The 19,935-nt window shown below is 54.0% G+C and overlaps 1 protein-coding gene across 3 annotated transcripts in view; it reads right to left on the bottom strand.

The window, feature by feature from the left end:
- Positions 1-19,935, bottom strand: part of EPHB1 (EPH receptor B1) — a 51,951-nt gene that overhangs the window by 29,603 nt on the left and 2,413 nt on the right. For all 3 annotated transcript variants that reach the window (XR_014587996.1, XR_014587997.1, XM_083848201.1), the window contains exons 2-3: positions 3,263-3,327; positions 218-899 (exon numbers count right to left, since the gene is read on the bottom strand). Coding sequence is in view for 1 of the 3 variants with exons in the window: in XM_083848201.1 (XP_083704327.1) it covers positions 218-899; positions 3,263-3,327 (747 nt within the window). In the remaining 2 variants the exon portion in view is untranslated. The remainder of the gene's footprint in view (positions 1-217; positions 900-3,262; positions 3,328-19,935) is intronic.

Genomic DNA, 19,935 nt, shown 5'->3' with positions numbered 1-19,935 from the left:
TGTTTTCAACATTTAGGGACCTGGAAGCAGATCTGGGCACCACAGCTCCCAGATTCCTCCCTGGTTCCCCCAGAGCAAGAGGAGCTTTCACGGCAGATCCGTTTGGAAATCAGCTCCAGGCCACTCACATCACCCACAGCAGCTTGTTTGGGGATGAACATCACATCAGCAAAGCTCCAGAAGCACAAAGCACCTTGCAAACCAAGGCCAACCCTACCTTTGCAGGCCACGTTGTTCTCCGGCTCGTAGCCAGCCTTGCAGGTGCAGCGGCCTATGGGGACCATCCACTCCCCGTCCCCGTTGCAGTACAGTTTGATGGGCACGTCCACCTCCTCGGCGTTGGGGATGCAGGTGCCGCGGGCAGTCACCAGAGAGGTGCTCTCCGCCCCCGTCATCGTCTCTGGGAAGATGGCAAAGTTCTGCACCACGCTCGGGCACTTCTTGAAGAAGACCCTGACGGAGAGCAGAGACATGCAAGCCCCGTAGTCCTGGAAAGCCAGGTAAAAGCCATTGCGGGTCAAGGGCCCGAAACTTCTCACTTCTGTGTTCACCTTCATCAACCTGCCACCAAAGTCCACCTGGGAGAAGCTCTCGTCAGCAGCAATGGTGTCCACTTTGAGGTAGGGTGCCTCCGTCCAGAAGGCGGACTTCTTGGTGGCAATGACCGAGTCTGTCTCGTAATAGTAGAGGTTGAAGGTCTCCTTGCAGGAGCCGGGGACGTTGGGGAGGCTGCTGCAGTCCCGCACCGTGAAGCGCATCTCGGTGTAGATGCGGTGGGCACCACGCCGGTTGATGAAGGTGGTGAGGAGCCAGTTGTTCTGGTTGGGCTCGAAGACGTTGCACACCTGGTACGTGCGGATGGTGTTCAGGTTTTCGTCGTAGCCGCTCACTTCTTCCCACTGTGCAAAGGAAAGGAGAGGCCATGAGAGGTAGGCGGTGGGGCTGGAGGTGGCACCGGAGGCACCAGTCACCCCAAAGGCAGGGAAGGTCTGCAAGGAGGACCCCAGATCAGTCTGGTGACAGTCAGGAGGGACCTCCAGAGGTCATCTGGCTGCACCTCATGATGGGGGGCCAGGAGCACCGTCACAGACAGGCAGGCCCAGGTACACAGGGAAACAGCACCAGGAGGAAACCTCACCTCCTTCTTGTTGCCCCACGCTCCCAGCTGAGGCTAAAACATCATTTCCACATGGGGAAATTGCCTCAGGTGCCCCAGCAGGCTAGGAGGGCATACAAATGGAAAGACGGACAGTCAAAGCACTTTGAGAAATGAATCATAGAATATCCTGAGTTGGAAGGGACCCATAAGGATCATCAAGTCCAACTCCTGGCACCGCACAGGTCTACCCAAAAGTTTAGACCATGTGACTAAGTGCACAGTCCAATCGCTTCTTAAATTCAGACAGGCTTGAAGAGAAGCAATACACGAGGCCGCGTCTTCAGAGACCGAGCCAACACACGGGCTGACAAGCAAGGCCAGCCTCAAGCTCTTAGCACAACAGGATTGCTTCCCCCAGCAAAAACAACTCTCTAAATAAAGCATTACCAAAGCACACCGCAACAGACAGAGAATGTAGATTCACAGTTCGATTTATAGAAGGGCATTAATACAATCTAGGCTACGATTTCAATTAAGGGACAGCAGCAAACTGTGAATGGTGTATGATGGAATTAGAGTCCCACAGACAGATTTACAGCCTCGTAATCCATTCATTTTCACTAATCCATGTTTACAGTCTCCTCGTAACAGCATTATTCATATGGCAATCTTTAAGCAGCACGTCAGATACGTGCATAATTCCTGGGGGCAACATGGCGGCAGCAACTGCGGGCGTTTGTGTGTGGAGGGGCAGCACGGAGCGTCGACTCTTCCCAGAAGAGCTGGCGAACCAAGACCAGCCCCACGGTGATGAGGTTTTGCCCTCTCCCCTTTAAACTCTCCCACCCCTCCCCGGGTATCGCTCCGGTGACAGCGGGGCCGGGCAGAGCCAGCCCCAGCAGATGGGGAGCGGGGAAGCTGGTGGCATCAGGAGGGGCCGGGGAACAAATCTCCCCAGGGAGGTGGATGGGAAGAGCCAGGAGGCAGAGCTGAGGTCCCAGCAGCAGCCAGGGATCCACTCCCATCTTCTCCATTGCCCTGTGCTGCCCTCTCTTCTTGTTTTTTCTTTTCACCTGCTCCATATCGAGGTGCTGTCTGGCACGACACAATCCCTCAGCTCCTTACCCACCCCGGCGGGACCTGCTCCGTGCACGCTCACATTTTCCCCAGCAGCGAGGTGCACCCAGAAGCACCATTTGCTCGACCAATAATCAGTTAAGCAAAATAATACTCAGGAAAAAAAAAAAACAGTTAAACCCAGGAACCACCCCCAGTGGGACTTCCCCTGTCACACATCAAAGAGAAAATGTAAAAAGCGTTTGGAAAAAGGTGATAAGAATGTCTTATAGGTTGGAAAACTCTTTTAGGGGACAGCCTAAGGATGCTCATCCTGTTCGATCTCCTAGAGGAGGAGGACAGAGGGTAAGGTGCTGTGTACTGTTATTTAATTACACATCCCTACTTCTATCATTACATGTCTGCACATACATATTTCATTGCACATCCCTGGGCAGACCTCCTTCTGGTCTTTCAGGTCTGTCCAAACTTCACAGGGGATGACCACGGGGCCAATGAGCCCCAGTGAGTACACAGCGCAGCGGGGCAGTCCCAAAACCCCCGGAGATGCTCTGAACCCACCCAACAAGGCGCCTGGCACCCCGACAGCCCAGCTCTCCAGCTGTGGATTTTGGGGAGCATAGGGCCAGCGCCACGCAGGTACCAGCCTGCCACCCACCCCACTGCTCCTCTCCCTGTCTGCGCCTGTCTTTGTCTATCACTTTCTCTGTCAGGGGAACGTGAGTCAGGTTATTTTATGCTTCCATCCCTCAAAGACTCGTATTATATAAAAAAGATGTTTTAAGTGCCTCAGGGTGTTTTGTTCCTCATTACTTCATAAAAGTGACATTAATAGCCAGGGAAGAGCACTGCTGAGTGCAATTATGGATGATGTTCCAGGTATGAAAGCTGTTTTGAGCCTGCTAATGTTTCCTAATTACAAGCCTTGTGGTACAGGGAGAGGGGAGGCACGAGCAGGAGGATGGGGAGGAGTGAGCACGGGGACCTGCCTGGATGGAGGAGACAGCGGGGCAGGGAGGGGACAGGCTTGGATCCAACCTGGCCTCAGGAAAAAGAGCGCACGCAGTCAGACACGGGACGACTTACCCCTGAGGGTGGGTTGGCGGTCCAGCCCAGCTCAGCCGTCGCCGTCCGCGTGTCCATCAGGGTTTCTGGCAAAACACAAGAAGAAAAAAAAAATAAGATAAAGGAGTCATCATCCACACCTGCAAAAACCCAAGGTGCGTGTCTGCATCAACCCGCAGGCACCAGGAAAACCAGGGAGAAGCCCCCCAGCACCCGTGTGCTTCGCGGGACCACCTGGGACATCCCACATTACACACCCACATCGGCCCGTGACAGCTCCATGCAGCTGTGGTTTGGCAGAGTGATTTCAGACACGTGAATAAAAACAGGGCTGCTGGAGCGGTGCTCCACTGCTGGGGGGCTTTCCACGGCAGGTTTGGTGGGAAATATCTAAAAGCTGTACTACAGCTGGCATTTCCCTGCCTTTTTTTTTTCCTTGTTCTTTCACAAGAAAGAGTAGCAACAATAATAGTGAGAGCAACAACATACAGAAACAGATGGAAAAAATCCTCCAGGTTTTATTTATTTGTTTTCAGCAAGCAGACATGCAGATGAATTTGCTCGATTCCCACATCTCAACCAAGCACAGGAAGGAAACGCACTGCCCGTGCCCAGAATCGACCCATCTGTCCCTCCACAGCCGAGGCAGGACAGCGCGGCTCCTTTTGGGGCTCGGCTTCTCTTCGTCTTGGCCAAAACCAACACACCTCGGCCACAGCTTCCCTCTAGCACTGCTGAAGATTTGTGCTCCCATCCATGTCCCCACCAAGCATCTGTGTCCCACACCGACGAGCACCATGCAAGTATTATTTCTCCCCTTACTGTTAGTACAGCCGTGCACATCATTAAGTGCTCGTTAGTCCTTGCCATGGCCCTTCAAATAAGCGGGGTGCTTGCTTCGCAAGAATTTCAGCACCGGGGTGATGCACAGCCCAACCCCCTCCCAAAAACTCAGCCCTTCCCTCCCCATCAGCTCCTCGATCCAAAAGCCCCCAAAAGGCTCTGAATTTTGGAAAGAAAACTGGGAGGAACAGCACGACACGGCACACAGCAGCTCCCTCGGCAGGAGACTAGAAATAAAGAGAAATATATAAATTGAAAAGAAGCCAAAGCCAACACCAGAGGAGCTGCCTCCCTACCAAAAAGATCCTGCCTCATCCCACTGCCATGCCCCTACCTTACACCACAGGAAACGGGTAAAGCTCCTTTCTTGTGGTAGCAGCCCAGAGCACGGGGCAAACTAATACAGGAGGACAAGGGGACAGTTAACTGATGGAAAACAAGGCGTGAAAACCAAGTTATCTTTCCATCTGAACACTGCCAGTTAGGCTTTTCCTCCACATTTATTTTTTTCCAGGGATCTTGACCCTTTTCCAGAGGGCAAGTCTACCCACAGGGGGTCTCCGCAACGCCCTCCTCTGAGGGGAGGAGGAGGAGGGACAAGAAGAGCAACCCAAAGCCTGTCTCTGAGCCTCTGGGAAAGCCTGGCCCCACCAAAACCCCAGGCCGATCACCGAACCACAGCAGGGCTGAGGTGGAAAGGGACCTCTGGGCCCCTCTGGTCACACCCCTGCTCAAGCAGGGCTGCCTGGAGCAGGGTGCCCAGGACCACATCCAGAAGCTTTTCATGGCCTCCAAGGAGGCTTTACAACCTCTTCGGGCAGCCTGCTCCAGTGCTCCATCACCTGCAGTGAAGAACTGCTCCATCACGTCCTGAGGGAACTTCCTCTGCTTGGGTCTGCGCCCGGTGCCTCTCAGCCTGTCCCTGGGCACCACCGCAAGGAGCCTGGCTCCGTCCTCCCGGTACGAGGAGTGCCCGGGGGGCTCCAGGCACTGCCCAGGGGGGAGCTCGCTGCGTGGGCATGGAGAGGTGCCCACCGCCCTGGAGAGGTGCCCACCGGCCAGGACTTGAGCCTCCAGTCAGGGCTGAAGCCCTCGTTGTGGAGAAGCCGAGCTCTCTTCGAGTGAAGAATCTTCAGCTGTATACAGTAGATTTTCTTTAATGGACACATTACTTTAAACTAAGCCTCCACCATCTGTTCCAGTCCCTAATTATCAATACAAAAACAAACGTCTACTCACAATTACACTCGTAACGAGTAAAGATGCCAGCAATTAGCATGCAGGAACATCCTCGCTGCGTGGCAGCGGGTCCATCTGCGGCAGCACCGGCGCGGTCCCAGGTCCCGGACACCCTCGGCGGAGCCATGCGCGGTGGCACCAGCGCCCAGGCGGTGCTGTGGTGGGGCTGGGGGGAGCTGACAGGTGGCTGGCATTGTTTGAGCAGCTGGGGGGAGTGAGAAATTTGGGGGTGGGAGTAGGGAGCAGCTGGATGCACTGCAGAGCGCTTCCCTCCCTGCTGCACGCTTCAGCGGGTGCTTGGGGACGCGGTCCTGCTCCCAGAGCGAACAAGAAGCAGCAGAAAGAGGGAACAACAGGAAAACAAAGCCAAGAAGCTTTACTGCAAAGACCAGCACGAACCATTGCTGACAGAGACGATGCCGTGGCTGCGAGCTCAGCCAGGCTGCGTCCTGGCTTTCATCACCGCTCCCGACCTGGATTAAGCCTCTTAATGTCGGTGGGAAAGAAGCCCCGCAGGTGGCAGGGGAAGTGCTTGAATTTAATTCTTGCCTTTCCCCATGTACAAAGAGAGCTGGGGCTCCATCCCACACCAGAAGGTCACCCGAATAATTTCGGGTCACTCCCCACCCCCATGGCAGCCCCTGCTTTGAGCCATGATGCTCCAAGGGCACAAACCCCGCGCTGCCACCCGGCTTCCCTCTGCAAGGTTTCCACATGTCCCGGGCTTCCACCAAGTCAGAAAAAGCAAAGCAGGAGCAAGCCAGACGTGTGAGCTGCTGGGCACATGTCTGACCCACAACATCTCGGAGTCAGGAGGACTTCCCCATTTTAATGATGGTGCCAGAGAGGTGGGCAGGGGAAGAGCGGGATCGCCCTCTCCCACCGGAGAAGCACCGCTCCTCTCCACCATTCCCTGAGAGCCCCAGCTTCCGAAGAGCCGCCTGCAGTATCTATACACTTTCAATCAAAAATATTACAGCAACAACTAATTATGTCCCATCATTCCCATGGCTCTCTGCCTTTAATGGTACATTTTGCTGCTACAGAATTACAGTGAAACTGCTCTGGAAGTGCATAACGAGCTATCCCCATCAATCTCCCGCAGATTCATTATGAAGGATTATCCCCAGAATAACAAACCAAGTTCAGATCGCAGAGGACGCACTAAACAACAAAAACAAGTCAGAAGCCTTCTCTGCCCATCATTTTGTACGGGAACACCAGCGCCTCGGGGTCTTTGTGATGAACCCGTCGGAGAGGAGCAGCTCCATGAAGCCGTCTCGGCTATGCCAACACTACCAGCCCATGTGGGCTGACTTGGAGCAGCTAAAAACCAAAACTTGTGTTGGAAAATGGATTTGCACATTCATCAGCTGAGCGCAAAGGTGCTGTGTCACTTCGTGATGAGCTGCATCAAGCTCTGCCCCAGCCCTCCCCAGGATCCCCACCGAGGGCATGGATTTCAGCACGCAAGGAGGACGTGGGGCACGCGACAACTTAACGAAGCTCAGGCTTGGGGGCTTTGCTCAGCAACTATAGAACAACTTTATCAATAAGCTGCGCCTGCTGTGACAGCTGCATGGAATGCCCTAATTACAAGAAGGAAAGGCTACCCGTATCAGGATGTGTCACACTGGAACATGCTGGTTGGTGCAGCTGAGAGTGCCCGAGGAAACACCCGCCCACGCCTCTGGAAGCGCAGGTGTACGTGCGCGCACAGCCAGCCCACGAGTGGGGCACAGCAAAGCAGACAAGAAGCCCTCCACGAAGCCCCACCAACGCCTAGCACGTGCGGAACGAGCCAGTAATTTAGGCAGCAGCGCAAAAGTTCCCCACCACGAGCAAGTCCCCTTTGCCAACCCTGAACCTCCCTCGGACGGCCGCAGGAGGGGCTGTCGACGCAGCAAGACGTTACCGCAGCTGCACACGGGAGCGACCACTGACTTGGTGACACCGTGACTGCTCTCAGCATCACCTACCCCAGTGGTAGGGGGCTTTTCTCCCCTCTTGATCCTTTTCATGCTCTTCAAACCTAGGGAAATAATGGCGGGGCAGGAGGCGGCATGGGTCTTGCACAGGCAGCAGTGCCCCGCACGCACCTCTGCGTGGTTTTCGTGCTCCAAAGGGGCCTGACCCCATGCGAGCACGCGGCGCTGGGCCAGCTCAGCCGCGGCCGTACAAGCCATTTATCATAATCCCACTGAGGAGAGATACAGTAAATCAAAGAGACAACCTGCCTGCAAATAAATTGCAGGGGGGAGGGAGAGGGAGAAAGAAACAGAGAGAAAAAGGGGAGAGAACTGCAGAGGGAGAGATAAGAGAGAGGGAAGGAAACAGCAGAAAATTACAAAAAAGCACACATCACAGGGAAAAAAAGACAAAGGAGACCAAAGCAAATACAAAGATAAGAGAAATAAGATAGTGCTTTCAATACCTCGTTTTCCAAATTATAAGCCTATTCGATAAAATTTGGGAACAAGTTTTAATCCGCCGAGCTCATACAAGGCAGCAGCCCCCGGGGGTCTCAGGACAGCGTGTTGCAGGCAGCCCAGCGCTCCCGGCGCAAGGAGCTCAGTTGCCCCCACGGCGGCAAAGTGGCAAAGCAGCTTCCCGGGGCCGTGCTACTCACAGCTACAGGCCACAGACGCACAAAGTGCACGCGCTATAGTCCACGCCATGGGACCGCGTGGCAGCATTTACGGATCAGCACAGATGCATTTAGCAACCCAAAAAGCATCCCGGGCTGAGACGGGGCTTCAAGGAACGCCGCGGGCCACCAGGACAGAGCCGGGAGTCCCGGGAGCTCGGCTCTGCCTCCGCTCCAGCGCCAGAGGAGTGATTCAGGGCTGCAAAATGACAAGGCTATCTTTCGGGAGAACATCTTCCAGAACAATGTCACTACGCATTTAAATCCTCATCTTTGCTTTCTCGAGGCTGGGTTGCCAACAAGCATCACTGAACTCCGCGGTCTGCCCCCAAAATCACCATATGTCACGCTTGGCAGCCTCCCCTTCCAGCCTCCGGAAGACAGGGAAGAGGAACTCGGCCGCCCAGGGATGGGCAGAGGCTTCCAATAAACCCAAAAGCTGTGGGACCACTCGATACCAGTGGCACCCTCCCATCTGAGGTCCAGCTAAACGGTGTGGGAGGGTCTGGCTTGCATAAAGGACTTTTCCTCGTGGAGAAGTGAAATCCTTCGGGGGAGCTTTGCAGAAGACGTCCCATAGGAAACACAGCAGGGAGGTGAGTGGTGCTCGGTGACTCGCTGCTCCAGCTTCCAGCACAGCTTTGGGACACTCGTGGTCCTGCCCCAGCAGGGGTCTCCATGCCACCAGCCGCAGTGCTCGAGCCTGAGCCGAGCCCAATCTCTTCTCCACCCGCACCACTGCCACCCAGGGGCACACTCCCAAGCAGACAAGGCTGAAGGTCAGCAGCCCAAGGGCACACGTGAACTGGCCTCCCTGCCTGCCTGAAAGCCTTTGCTGGCCCCTCGGGTGGAAGATACCAAGCTGCTGCTTTTCTCTGGTTTTAGATAAACCAGCAACAGAGGTTGCTGCGGTCTGGTCAACAGCAGCAGGCAGCTGTGGGCAAAGCAGGGCCATCATCAGGGACGCACCACTCCGAACACACAGCCTACAGCTCCTCCAGCTCCTCCCTGGGCAGGGCTGGTCGAGCGCTTTCCAAGCACAGGAGTCACAGAGGTTTGATCCCGAACTCGACAAGTTTATGTTTTCTGCTCCCCAAAAGCGAGGTACCAGCTTCAGCTGCCCACGCATGCTCCAGCCAGCCGGAAGGGAAGCAAGCGAGCCCACCCAGAGCAGGACCGGGAGCGCTTGGGAAGAGTGGGACTGACCTTTGTCCATCCGGTGAGAAAGCAAGGAACGCCAACAGGAGCATGGTTTGAGATTTCACACACAAAGGTGGTGGAAGCTTAATGGGCCCAGTGGACACGGGCTCCTAATCAACTGGGATTCCCTTGGAAATGGCAGCCTACAAACACAGTCAGTCAGCTGAGAAGACAGAGCAGCCATAAACGTCAGCAGCATCCGCAATTACACTTGTTAGGATAATTTAAAAGGACATGCGGTCTTCATGCCTCGATGGGCACCCACGGGATCGCAGCGGGATTCCCCCAGCAGCTGGGGTCTGCTCACGTGTGGAACGGCATCGGTCCTGCCTACAACCACCTCAACAGCCACGAGCACAAAGGCACTGGCGCAATAAACTTTGCTGAACCAATGCACCAAACCTGTCCCCCTTTCCCTGCCACTCTCCTTCCCCAGAGGACTTATTTTGCCTTACTCCAGGATAGCACTGCCTATGAGGGAAGCTCTCAGGATCAAAACATTTATCCTGCATTTCCCTACACGCCGCCGCTGCCGTAGGGATTCGGGATGAGTCACTGTCTTGGCCTATGTTCTCCAGAAAAGCTACAAGCTTGCTACAGAAACATGCAGCTCCGAGCCCTAAGTCTGAAATGCCAGCCGCGCTGTCAAGGAGCCCTCACTACAAGAGATGCACCTGGCATCGTCCAGCTCCTATTTACTAGATCTTAGTTTAAAATGTCAGAGGGATTCTGCATGAGCTACGAACACAACGGGCCGCTCAAACAGCAAACGAGCGCCGTTCGTTGGCTCTGGGGTCACTGAGCAGCTTCCCTTCGCCCAGCCCCACCTCCTCCCGAATCAAGGATGCAGCCGGGGCCTTGGCGTTTCCTCCAGACATCACAATTTGGGGGAAAAGCCGCCCACCAGAGTCACCAGAGCCCTAACCTATGCATCCCGCACAGGGAAGGAGCCAGTGGTGCTTCCCGCACCCGGACTCACGCCGCGCTGGTTAACGCAGCACCCAACAGGCACCCACGCGCTGCAGCCCTCGGGAGCGCCGGCCGCCTGCTTTCACAGCTGCTGAACAGCAGCAACAGCAGCGTTCGGGTCCAACACCATCCCCATGCCAAATTACAACCAGCTTGAGGATGGAGGAGGGGGAGAATCTCACACTTGTTCTGCTTCCCCCGGCCGCTGGAGCCCCAGGGTGCACACGGAGCCCATTCAAAATCCACATTTCTGCAGGTTTTTTTTTTTTTTTCCCCCTCCAGATCTCTTCAAAACAGCGCCTGGCTGTGCCCCACATCCTCTCCTGAAACATTTTACTATCAATTTGAGCGGTCTCTAGGTACGTGTGTACGCGACAGCTGGTCTGTGGAGTAAATGACAAAGTTAGTTTGCCAAGATTTCCAGACGCCCGCCGGTGCTGCTGCTGCCCCGTGCTGGCTCTGCCAGGCTGGGTAGGCACGCTAGGAGCCACACACGCCAGTGCTGCCTGCGGCCAAACCTTCCCGGGGCAGGGATCGCACCTTGGAGGGGCCCCGGCTGCAATGCCCGGCCCCACAAAACCCAGCTGGGGCACGCTTACGGGCGGAGGGAGAAACGCTCTCCCGGTGTCTCTGCAGCGGAAAAACAAGCTGTGGGACAGCGCTGGCTCGTTGATTAACGAGGTGTGCGGCCAGCGTTTGCTGGTCCTGCTGTAAAAGCAGAGGAGAGTGGGATGGAAGAGGAGCACAGGGGCAGGGACAGGGGAAGCACAAATAAAAAAAAGCCGTCAGCGCAGGGCGTTATATTGCAATCAAATCCACATACATTCCAGCGGGAGGGAGAAAAACTTCAGCTGCAAGGCTGCTGGTGCTGAGCGTTACACAGCACGGACTGCCGGCCCCAGGGAGGAGAAGAGGAGGAGGAGGAAGCCGAAGGAGGCGCTGCTTGGCTCCCGGCCGGCCGCGCACGCTCCTGCCTCCAGCCCAGCCGCCTGCACGAGCGCAAGCTGGGAAAAGGCTGGAGCGGAGCAGGCGGGAGGAGAGCCATCTGCGCGCCGGGAGCCGCGCCAAGGCGCGCTGGGGGATGGATTTTCCACGCACCACCCCCCTTTTCCCAGGCTAGCTCGGCCTCCTCTCCTCCCGCACGGCCGCCGTCACCAGTGGCCAAGACCTCGCCGAAACGCTTCGGCAGGAAACGGCGCGGCCACAAAGCAGGGCTTCCCCGCACGGCATTTCCACTCCGCACTTCTGGGCTGGGTGCGGAAGCCACCACCCGAGGGGCATCCCCAAATTCTCCCAAACCGAGGTCATCGCCCCCCCCAGTGCGATGGGGACAGTCCCAACGGGAAGGTCACGGGCGCCAGCATCCGCAGGGCTATCCCATCCAGGAGGGGCAGGAAGCAGCTCCCGCTGCGGTCACGGGGCCGCTGCCTCCGCTTGGGCTTGAATCCCGCTGGATCCCGGTGACACCACAGCTGAACGCGGGCGGAGAGGCCTCGCTTTGCACAAAGAGCCCATGGGAAACTCGCTGCCCAAGTCCTGCAGCCCTCCTGCAACCTGAAAATCCACCACGCGTGAGAGCAGCTCGGCTCCGCTCCGCTCCACGCAACGCTAACGCCGCTCATTTTTAACGCGGTGCCAGCTGATGATAAACTTCCCCGTGAGCTCATCTCCATACCACCTCTTCTCCTGATGACACTGACCCATCCTCCCTGATTGTGGTTTCCTCGCTGAAATAAATCACCGTAAGCGCACATTGTGCTCCGGGCCTCATTACTGTTCATCACCACCTGCACGACGGAGCTGTCACATCCCGGCGGGTTCTGTCACCTGGGCAACCTGGGCGTGATGCGGGACGGGGGGACGTGTTGGGGAAGCCCCTGGGAGGACCAGTGTGACCAGCAGCCACTGCCACGCACAGGCAAACGGGAGACGGGATCATAACACACGAGCACCCAAAAGATGGAAGCCCCAAAGCGGAATGATTTAGCACCACAGCACGCAGCACAGGCGATGGCAAATGCGCCCTGATGGCCAGGAGAGCTGTCCCACAGCAAGAGCTTTCGCTGGGCTGAAACCTCCTCCAGGAGGGCGGCAGAACCCCTCCGCGCCCCTGTTTAGGGCGGATTGCACGGGAACGCCGAAGGGAGGACGGAGGCAGGGCTGGGCGCTTCCCAAACCTCTCCCAGCCGCGCGTCCCGCCTCCGGCTCCTCCTCGCACGCAGGCGTTCAGACCCCACTAGGTCACCCCAGATCAATCCAAACAGCGTTGCAACCGTACTTCAAGCAGTAAATGAAAAGCTCCGTGCCAAACCCCCGCCAAGACTGCTCGAGCGATAACAATGCAGAGGCATTGTTTGCCTGTCACATTGCTTTCAAAAGCCAAACACTCAAAAAAGAGAGAGGGAGCAATTAAAGCTGCCGCTAATCTCGTAGCGCCTGCATCAAAAACCTGCCCGCTGTTCCAGCCGAGCGGGCGGCGGCGGGACCAGCGTCTCGCAGCTGGGACGTGACGGGCAGGAGGTGCTCACCGGGGAGCAGCAGCACCAAAGCACCGTGACCGCATCCCTGCGCCTCATCGTGGCTGGGAAGAGCGGCTCTTCCTGACACCTGGGGCTGCGCAGAGGTGGAGGTTTCCAGGAGAGCAGCTCACAGCAGCTACTTACACCCATGAGCGTGGTCAAGCAGAGGAGGCGCCGCCGTCGCCTTCCACACGATGGACGTAGCAGCTCTTCCCACGGACGTAGCAGCTCTTGCCACCATCCAGGCTTCGTGCAAATGCCCCTTCCACGCCGGTGTTGGCAGAACTGGTGTTTCTGATCCAATGCCTCAGCCCTGGTGGTGGGCATGATGCTGATGGGTTCTGCCGGCACCAGGCGAGCTTCCGCCCCCCTGCCCTGCGTGCTGAGGAGCTCCGCGCTCCCTCAGGCAGACGGAGGACAGGCGACGACGGACACATGGCCGCGGCGCGTTCGCACGCGCAGGCACCGGCCGGGGGGGACCGCGTTTCAGAAATAACACAGGCACGCACACAAAAGAGCGCAAGCCATTAATCTGGGCGAACCAAAGGAAATGAAATCATTATGTCTGCAGCTACAGCATCCAGAAGAACAAATTTCCTGCCTGGATAATAAATGGATTCTTTTGTTTCATGTTGGCCCCGGCCACGTGACTGTCTTGGCCTATTCCTCATCCAAAACATCTTGCTGTATAAATACCCAGACGGGCTTGGGTTTCAGCTGCTAAAAATATGTTTTAATTATAATAATATATAATAATAATAACACAAAAAGCTACACGGTCCCCAGCCCCTTTCCTCTTAAACAACCTCTGAAGGCTTTCCAGAGCACAAGCAAGGAAACAAAAAGACCAAAGTTACCAATCACAGCTGCAACTGCTAAAAAAGAACAGACACAAGGCAGACAAATGACAGCCCCAGGTTGATGCCCGCGATAAATAACCCCTGCCAGAAAAAGAACAGAGGTGTGCACACGGCATTTGAAGCCCCTGTGAGCATCTCATGGTGCAGGACCAAACCCCGCAGGTGATGGGGATTTTGCCTGAGCCACAAGCAGCGCCTTGCAGGTGGCTTTCTGGCACCGTGAGGGCAGGGTATTTTACATTTTTAATCCGAAAGGGAAGGTGAATTCTGATCCTTACAGCTGGTTGCAGGAAGGGCTCTGGGCATCTCCAGGGATGCAGACTGCTAGGAGAGCTGCGTGCATGACTGCTTTCAGCCATCCCTTTAACCCGCAGCTCCACCAGACCATTCAATTAAAACCATTTATGCACCTAACTCCATATTTCAGTTTTGCTTTATGAAAGCAGAGCAGACATTGAAACAAGTTTCAAAACAAAAGAGCATTTGGAATCCAAGCTTGAGAGCGCCTTGTTGCAAAAAGCCTGAATTGCTGAGGTGTTACAAAGAGAGCTCCAGGCACCGAGACGAGCCGGTGAGCCCCACCGAGCCAGCAGCGGGCTCCACGCTCCCCATGGGCACAAGTCCCAACCAAGCCCCACTCCCAAGATAAAGTGGCCAGAAGAGCCATCCCCTACAGCCCCAGGAAGGTCCCCGAGCACGCACAGCTGCCTCCCCCTTTGATTCTGGATGCTCACCAGGAACCGAGCACACCAGCGCCACGTGGGATGAAATCCCTACGTGGAAAGGCAGACTGTAAGCCTGCTTTGTGCATCACGCAAGCAGAAGCCTTACTTCTTTTCCCTTTGTGGGTCATCTTTAATTTCAATTATATTTGGGATGCTGTGGGAAGTGTCCAAGCATTGCTGCTGCCTCATTTCAATTGCTCATCATTGCTGTTTCTTCAAGGAGGGGAAAAAGAGTCATTGGAAACTAAATATTTACACACCCACGTACACTAATCCCAGCAGATCCAAGGGTGGGAAGCTTATTTAAAAAAAACATCCCTAATTACTTTCCCATTTTAAAGGGAATAATCTGGCAATTAGCTAGAAAGCTTTACATCAGTAATCACATATTTCCTAACGAGGAATAACCTGAGCCAGACCTCCATCCCTACGGAGGCATCCAGGCGCTCGCTGCCCTGCGGGACAGGCACTGGGGACAGGGACACCAAACGGGCACCGAGGGCTTGCCAGCCGCTGGATCACATCCCAGGGAAGCCTCCTTGCTGAAGGACCGAAGACTTTCGGATAGGTGAGAGTTTGACTTAAGGCTCTATCAGCCTATCATTTAGGAAGATAAAACTGCGTTCACTCTGCCGAAGCAAACTATTAAAAGTGGAAGATGTTATCTCAGGTAATAAAGAGCAAAACCTGAGGACCAGCCTGGGAATTCAAGTTTACAACTTGTATCAACTTCATATGCTGTAAAACTTCACCTGGTTTATAAGTTTCTCACCAACTTCATAAAAGATGTTTTATTATTATTGTTTTCTGACTCTCCTGCCTTAATAAAATGCCTCTCCTACTCTGTGTGGGTGTTACATTATAAACATTTGCACTTTGATTCATTCAAGACTTAAGGAAGCTTTCAAGGTAACCTATTAGGAATACTTAAAGTGTTTCAAAGGCATCACAGTTTCCCTGAACATTTCAATACTTTAAATAAATAAATAAAAACACACTTTTGCAGTAAACTACCTCCAAAATCCACCAGGCTGGCAATTCAAGCTACAGCATAGGGAAGCGACCAAGCCAGCCCGGTGAAGCACGTCCCTGTCACATTTGGTGTGGGGTCATCAGAATTGCTGACACAGGTAGGCTGACACCACAGCCGGACTGGAGATGGGGCAGGAAGCCCTCCAGGACAGAACATCTCCCTACCACAACAGAATCCTGTACAAAAAAAGGGATATGGCTTGACAAAGAAAAAAAACACCACACAAAGCACCCTTGCTCCTTCCACACTTCACAGCAGCATCATTGCTTGTATCATCTATACACACTTAAGGAAGAATTGATGAAAATTTTGGTCGCGCTTTGTGAGCAGCTCACCACTACCACCTGGAGCACGTCCATCCCCAGTTCTGGGGCTGCTGGTGCAGCATCGTGAGGCGGCCCCAAACACCGTGGTGCTCCGGAGATCCCCGCTCCATCACAGCGGCCCCGTGCCCGAGAGCAGCCGGGCTGGCTGAGGAGCGGCAGCTGCTCCCTACCAGGAGGCATCAAAGCCCCGCAGCACGGCTGCTGCTTAATGCGGGATCAAGGACGCGGCCCAGGGAGACACAAGATGCTCCTCAGTGGCAGCTGGACCAGAAGCAAGCAGATGAGTGTAAAAGCACGGGTTTTCTGTCCCCATTCACACACACAGTGGCTGGCCAGCCCCATGCACCAGGTCCAGCCCCGATACATCACTCCTCCGTGCCGGGCAGGGCTCACAAAGGCAGAGCAGGAGGGTGCCCACAGTTGTGTCCTCCTCAAAGCAGCCCTTTTCCTCCGGCCTCTGCCGAAGGCTACTGAAGTTAATGAGCGCTTTTCTGTAGCCTCCAGCAGGCTGGAGAGCCGGCCTTTCAGCTCAGCAGCCTCCTGCCTTGGTAATAACACAGGTGTGGTGCACAGAGGGATAATAAAAGCCAATTTTTAGACAGAGATAGAATATGACTAGCTTGTGATCTTGCAGATCCCACCAGCCAGCACGCACCAAAGCTAGAGGACCAAGCCTGCCAGAGAAGACAACTCACTCCTGGACACAGGAGGCTGTGCCAGCCACCGTGCATCGAGTTGGCTCTGCAGGAGTAACCTCGCTGCATGTCACAGCTTCCCTGCTGAAAGCTTGAAGGGCTCAGAAGACTTAGATCCAATCCACACGAACAACTTCATCTCAAGTGGAAAGGCTTGGACAGCAAAGGCCACGCATCTCAGAACCACAGAATCATCCAGGTCAGAAAAGACCTTCAAGATCACCAAGGCCAACCATCAGCCTGACCTGCCAGGTCCCATCACTAAACCACATCCACCTATCTCATAAATACCTCTGGGGTGGGGACTGTCACTTCCCTGGGCAGCCTGTTCCAGTGCCTGACTGCCCCTTCCATGAAGAAATTCTTCCTCACATCTAATCTAAACCTCCCCAGCGTAATCTCCAGAGTTTACTCACCTGCATGAAGCTTATGGACAGCTTCACCAGGCCTGTGGGGTTTTGCTCAGGGGACACCGCGGCTCTGTAGTCCAAGGCTGCCTGCAGCCCGTTATTCCCAGCACTGGATGAAGGACACCAAGACCCCTGACACTTCAAAAACAATTAATGCAGGGGCAGAGCAGCCACGTAGCCACAGCTCCTCCGAGCTGCTGCACACCATGGGAGAGCAAAACACACACAGCACTGGGGTACACAGCATGAGGCAGCTCGAGTGCAGAGGTCTTCTAATGCTTGGAAACATTGCATGAAGTACTTCTGGCAATACAGCCAGCTGTTCTGGTAATCTTGAAAAGCTAAGTTTTGTTCATTTCAAACACATTTGTTTCAAATTAAAAGCACAGCTGATGCCTCACAGAACTCTCTGGAAATATCCCATTGCTCCTTTGTCCATATGCCCGACTTCCAGCACTTCCTCCTCTGCTTCAGACTTACAGAACTGAAGCTATTGCTTCAAGTTCACCTGATCTCCTCCAGCTCCAAGAGACACTCCCAAGGTTAGACAGCAATGCGAGGTGGATTTAGGGAACCTCCTGGACCTAAGAGCCCAGGTCTTGTTGTGAGGCCAAGGGCATCAGAAGCCCACTTCCCCAACGGCTGTCTCTAGGACACCAGGGCTCAAGTCCCTCCACAGGCACATGGCTGTCCTCCAGCACCAGATACCAGGAGGACTTCCCAAGCGTCCAACTCCTCCAAATTGCTCAGCCTCTCACCTGGCCCAAGATATGAATAGCCGTTCTGGTTAGAAAGAGAAAATTAAAAATAAAAAATGCCCAGCAACCTCCTGTGGCCAAACTGGCAAGACCCTGCACCTCTTCCTTTCCCCCACCTCAAGTCCAGCATTCCCTTTTCAACTTTTCTGCTGGGCTCCTTATTTGCCTGAGGAAGATGTAATTCACACCCTCCCAGCTCCTCTGTGGTGATTTAACTTCTTTTGAACAAAAAGCAATTATCCCCACATCAACAGGACCCTCACGAGGATGTTAATGAGCCAGTTCAGCCCCTGTGGCTAGGCCTTGGCTGAAGCAAGTGGAGGCCTCCAGTAATCAAAGCCCTGCACCTGACTGCAAAATAAAAATAAAATAATAAAAAACTCTATAAAACTTCAGTCCTCACCATTCCCCATCCTAATGCCTCCACCTGAGGTACAGGATTTGGCACCAACAGGAAGGGGGCTGACAAAACGTGTTTCTGGCAGCGGGGCGCGACTCACGCATGGAGGCCCAAGTAAGGAAATAAACAGAAACAGAGCTGGATACAGACACCAAAACCTCAAAGCAACCCAAGGAAGAGTTGGTTGGGTTTGAGTAACCAAAACCTGGGCGTCTGGGACGTCAGCGGTGTGGTTTTGACAGGAGCAGGGCTCTGTAACTGGGAGAAAGCAGCAGTCCAATATTAAACAATTCAAGTTGTGACAAAGCCCCCACCTCAGATGCAAGGAAATGGCCTAAAAGCGAGGATTTCCGCAGCCTCTTGCCTATTCCCAGCAACCACCTTGCCTCGTTGCAACATAAATTATAGCTTAATCAGTTCTGAATACCAGCGATGCTGCCTGAATGCCTCCCCAGATATTAAACGCTTCTTTCACTGCGCTAACAAGCACATACCTGAGGCCTTCCTAGTCCCTAATTACTCAGCATAGTTATTTCCAAATCAAAATATATAAGTAAATAAATAAAAAACCTTAATACATTTTTTCCCCCCTCTACTTCGCAAAGCCCTTGAAAGGAATCCGCCTGCTTATTAACGAATACAAGCAATTCACAATTGTTATCCGAAACCATTCTCTTGGAAGGACGGAGCTTGCCATCGCCTCCCACCCGCCCCGAAGACATGCAGGGATGCCAGAGGGAGCATCCCCCCAAGGAGCATCCCTGAATCCAGCCCTGCTCCTTCCCTTTAGGCTGAAGCTCAAAGCAGCAGTCCTGAACCAATATGATCATAGAACCGTCTAGGTTGGAAAAGACCTTCAAGATCATCAAATCCAACCATCAAGCGGACCTTCCAAGTCTCCTTGCTCAAGCACATCCCTCAGGGCCACATCCGCACGTTGCACCCCCCGCCTCCAGGGATGGGGACTCCACCCCTTCCCCAAGAAGCCCATTCCAATGCTTGGACACCCTCTCCACGAAGGAATTCTTTCCCATATCCAATCCAAACCTCCCCTGCTCCTGCTGGAGCGGTGCTGGGGTGCGGGCCCCTTCCCTTTGAACCGTCATCTCCTCCGGCCCAGCAGCAACTCATTACAGGCAGGCCGCGGTAACAGCAATTAGGTCACACCGCGCTGCAGGTTTAGCGGGCAAAACTATAATTATTTAGAAACATCGAGTTTAAATGCCAAAGAGTCTTAATGAAATTGAGCTAATTAACCAATTTCGACTGAATAACTGATTAGTTAAAAAGAAAAATAAAATCAATGATCATAGACAACAGCTTTTTTTTTTTTTTTAACTGGTTGTTTTCTCACAACAACTCTCAGTTGCACAAAAGGAGACCAACAATCCCTGCTAACCAAATATTATTGTAATTAAATATTCAACAGGAAGGCTCTTCAATTATTCAGAGGAGGGACGACACTCGCTATAAGCGGGCTGGGTTTCTCCCTTTGGACCTGGCCGGGGGATGCTCACAGGGCACGGCTGCCACCCATCCTGCGGAGCAGGGACCACGCTCTGACTGCCACACCAGCGGGTGCCAGGTTTTGCGAGGTTTTCTGGGGTCAGTGGTATTCCCCCAGCAAAGGGCTGGGAGGAAAAGCAGAGACACACACACCCCGACACACATGGTTATAATTCACTAAGCCGCATTACTGTAGGAAATTACAGTTTAGCTTTTTCAGCAAAGGGATATTGAGATTCACTGTAAGGAAACTGCAGAATCTTTCAGGCCATTTATCACAGCTCTATGAGTCCCAACTTCCACTGAAATGAAACAATAATAAATATTGAGCAGAGCGAGTTAATCTCCGCTGAACGCACTTTAATAATTCAAAAGTTACGAGAAATAAATAGATAAAGCGCAGGGCTTTTGGCTTTTACAAATGCACATCCCATTTTTCTCACCATTTCTCATCATGCGACTTGCTGGAAAAACGCCTGGTGACAGAAGACACCCCAAAAAACAAGCCATGGCTGGCAGCTACAGCTCCGCAGGCACCCCAGTTCCTACAGCACAAGGTCCCTG

Source organism: Anser anser (genome assembly GCF_964211835.1).
Source record: "Anser anser genome assembly, chromosome: 9".
NCBI lineage: Eukaryota > Metazoa > Chordata > Aves > Anseriformes > Anatidae > Anser > Anser anser.
The sequence above is the reverse complement of the archived record's forward strand: the minus strand, read 5'-3'. Positions and strand labels throughout refer to the sequence as shown.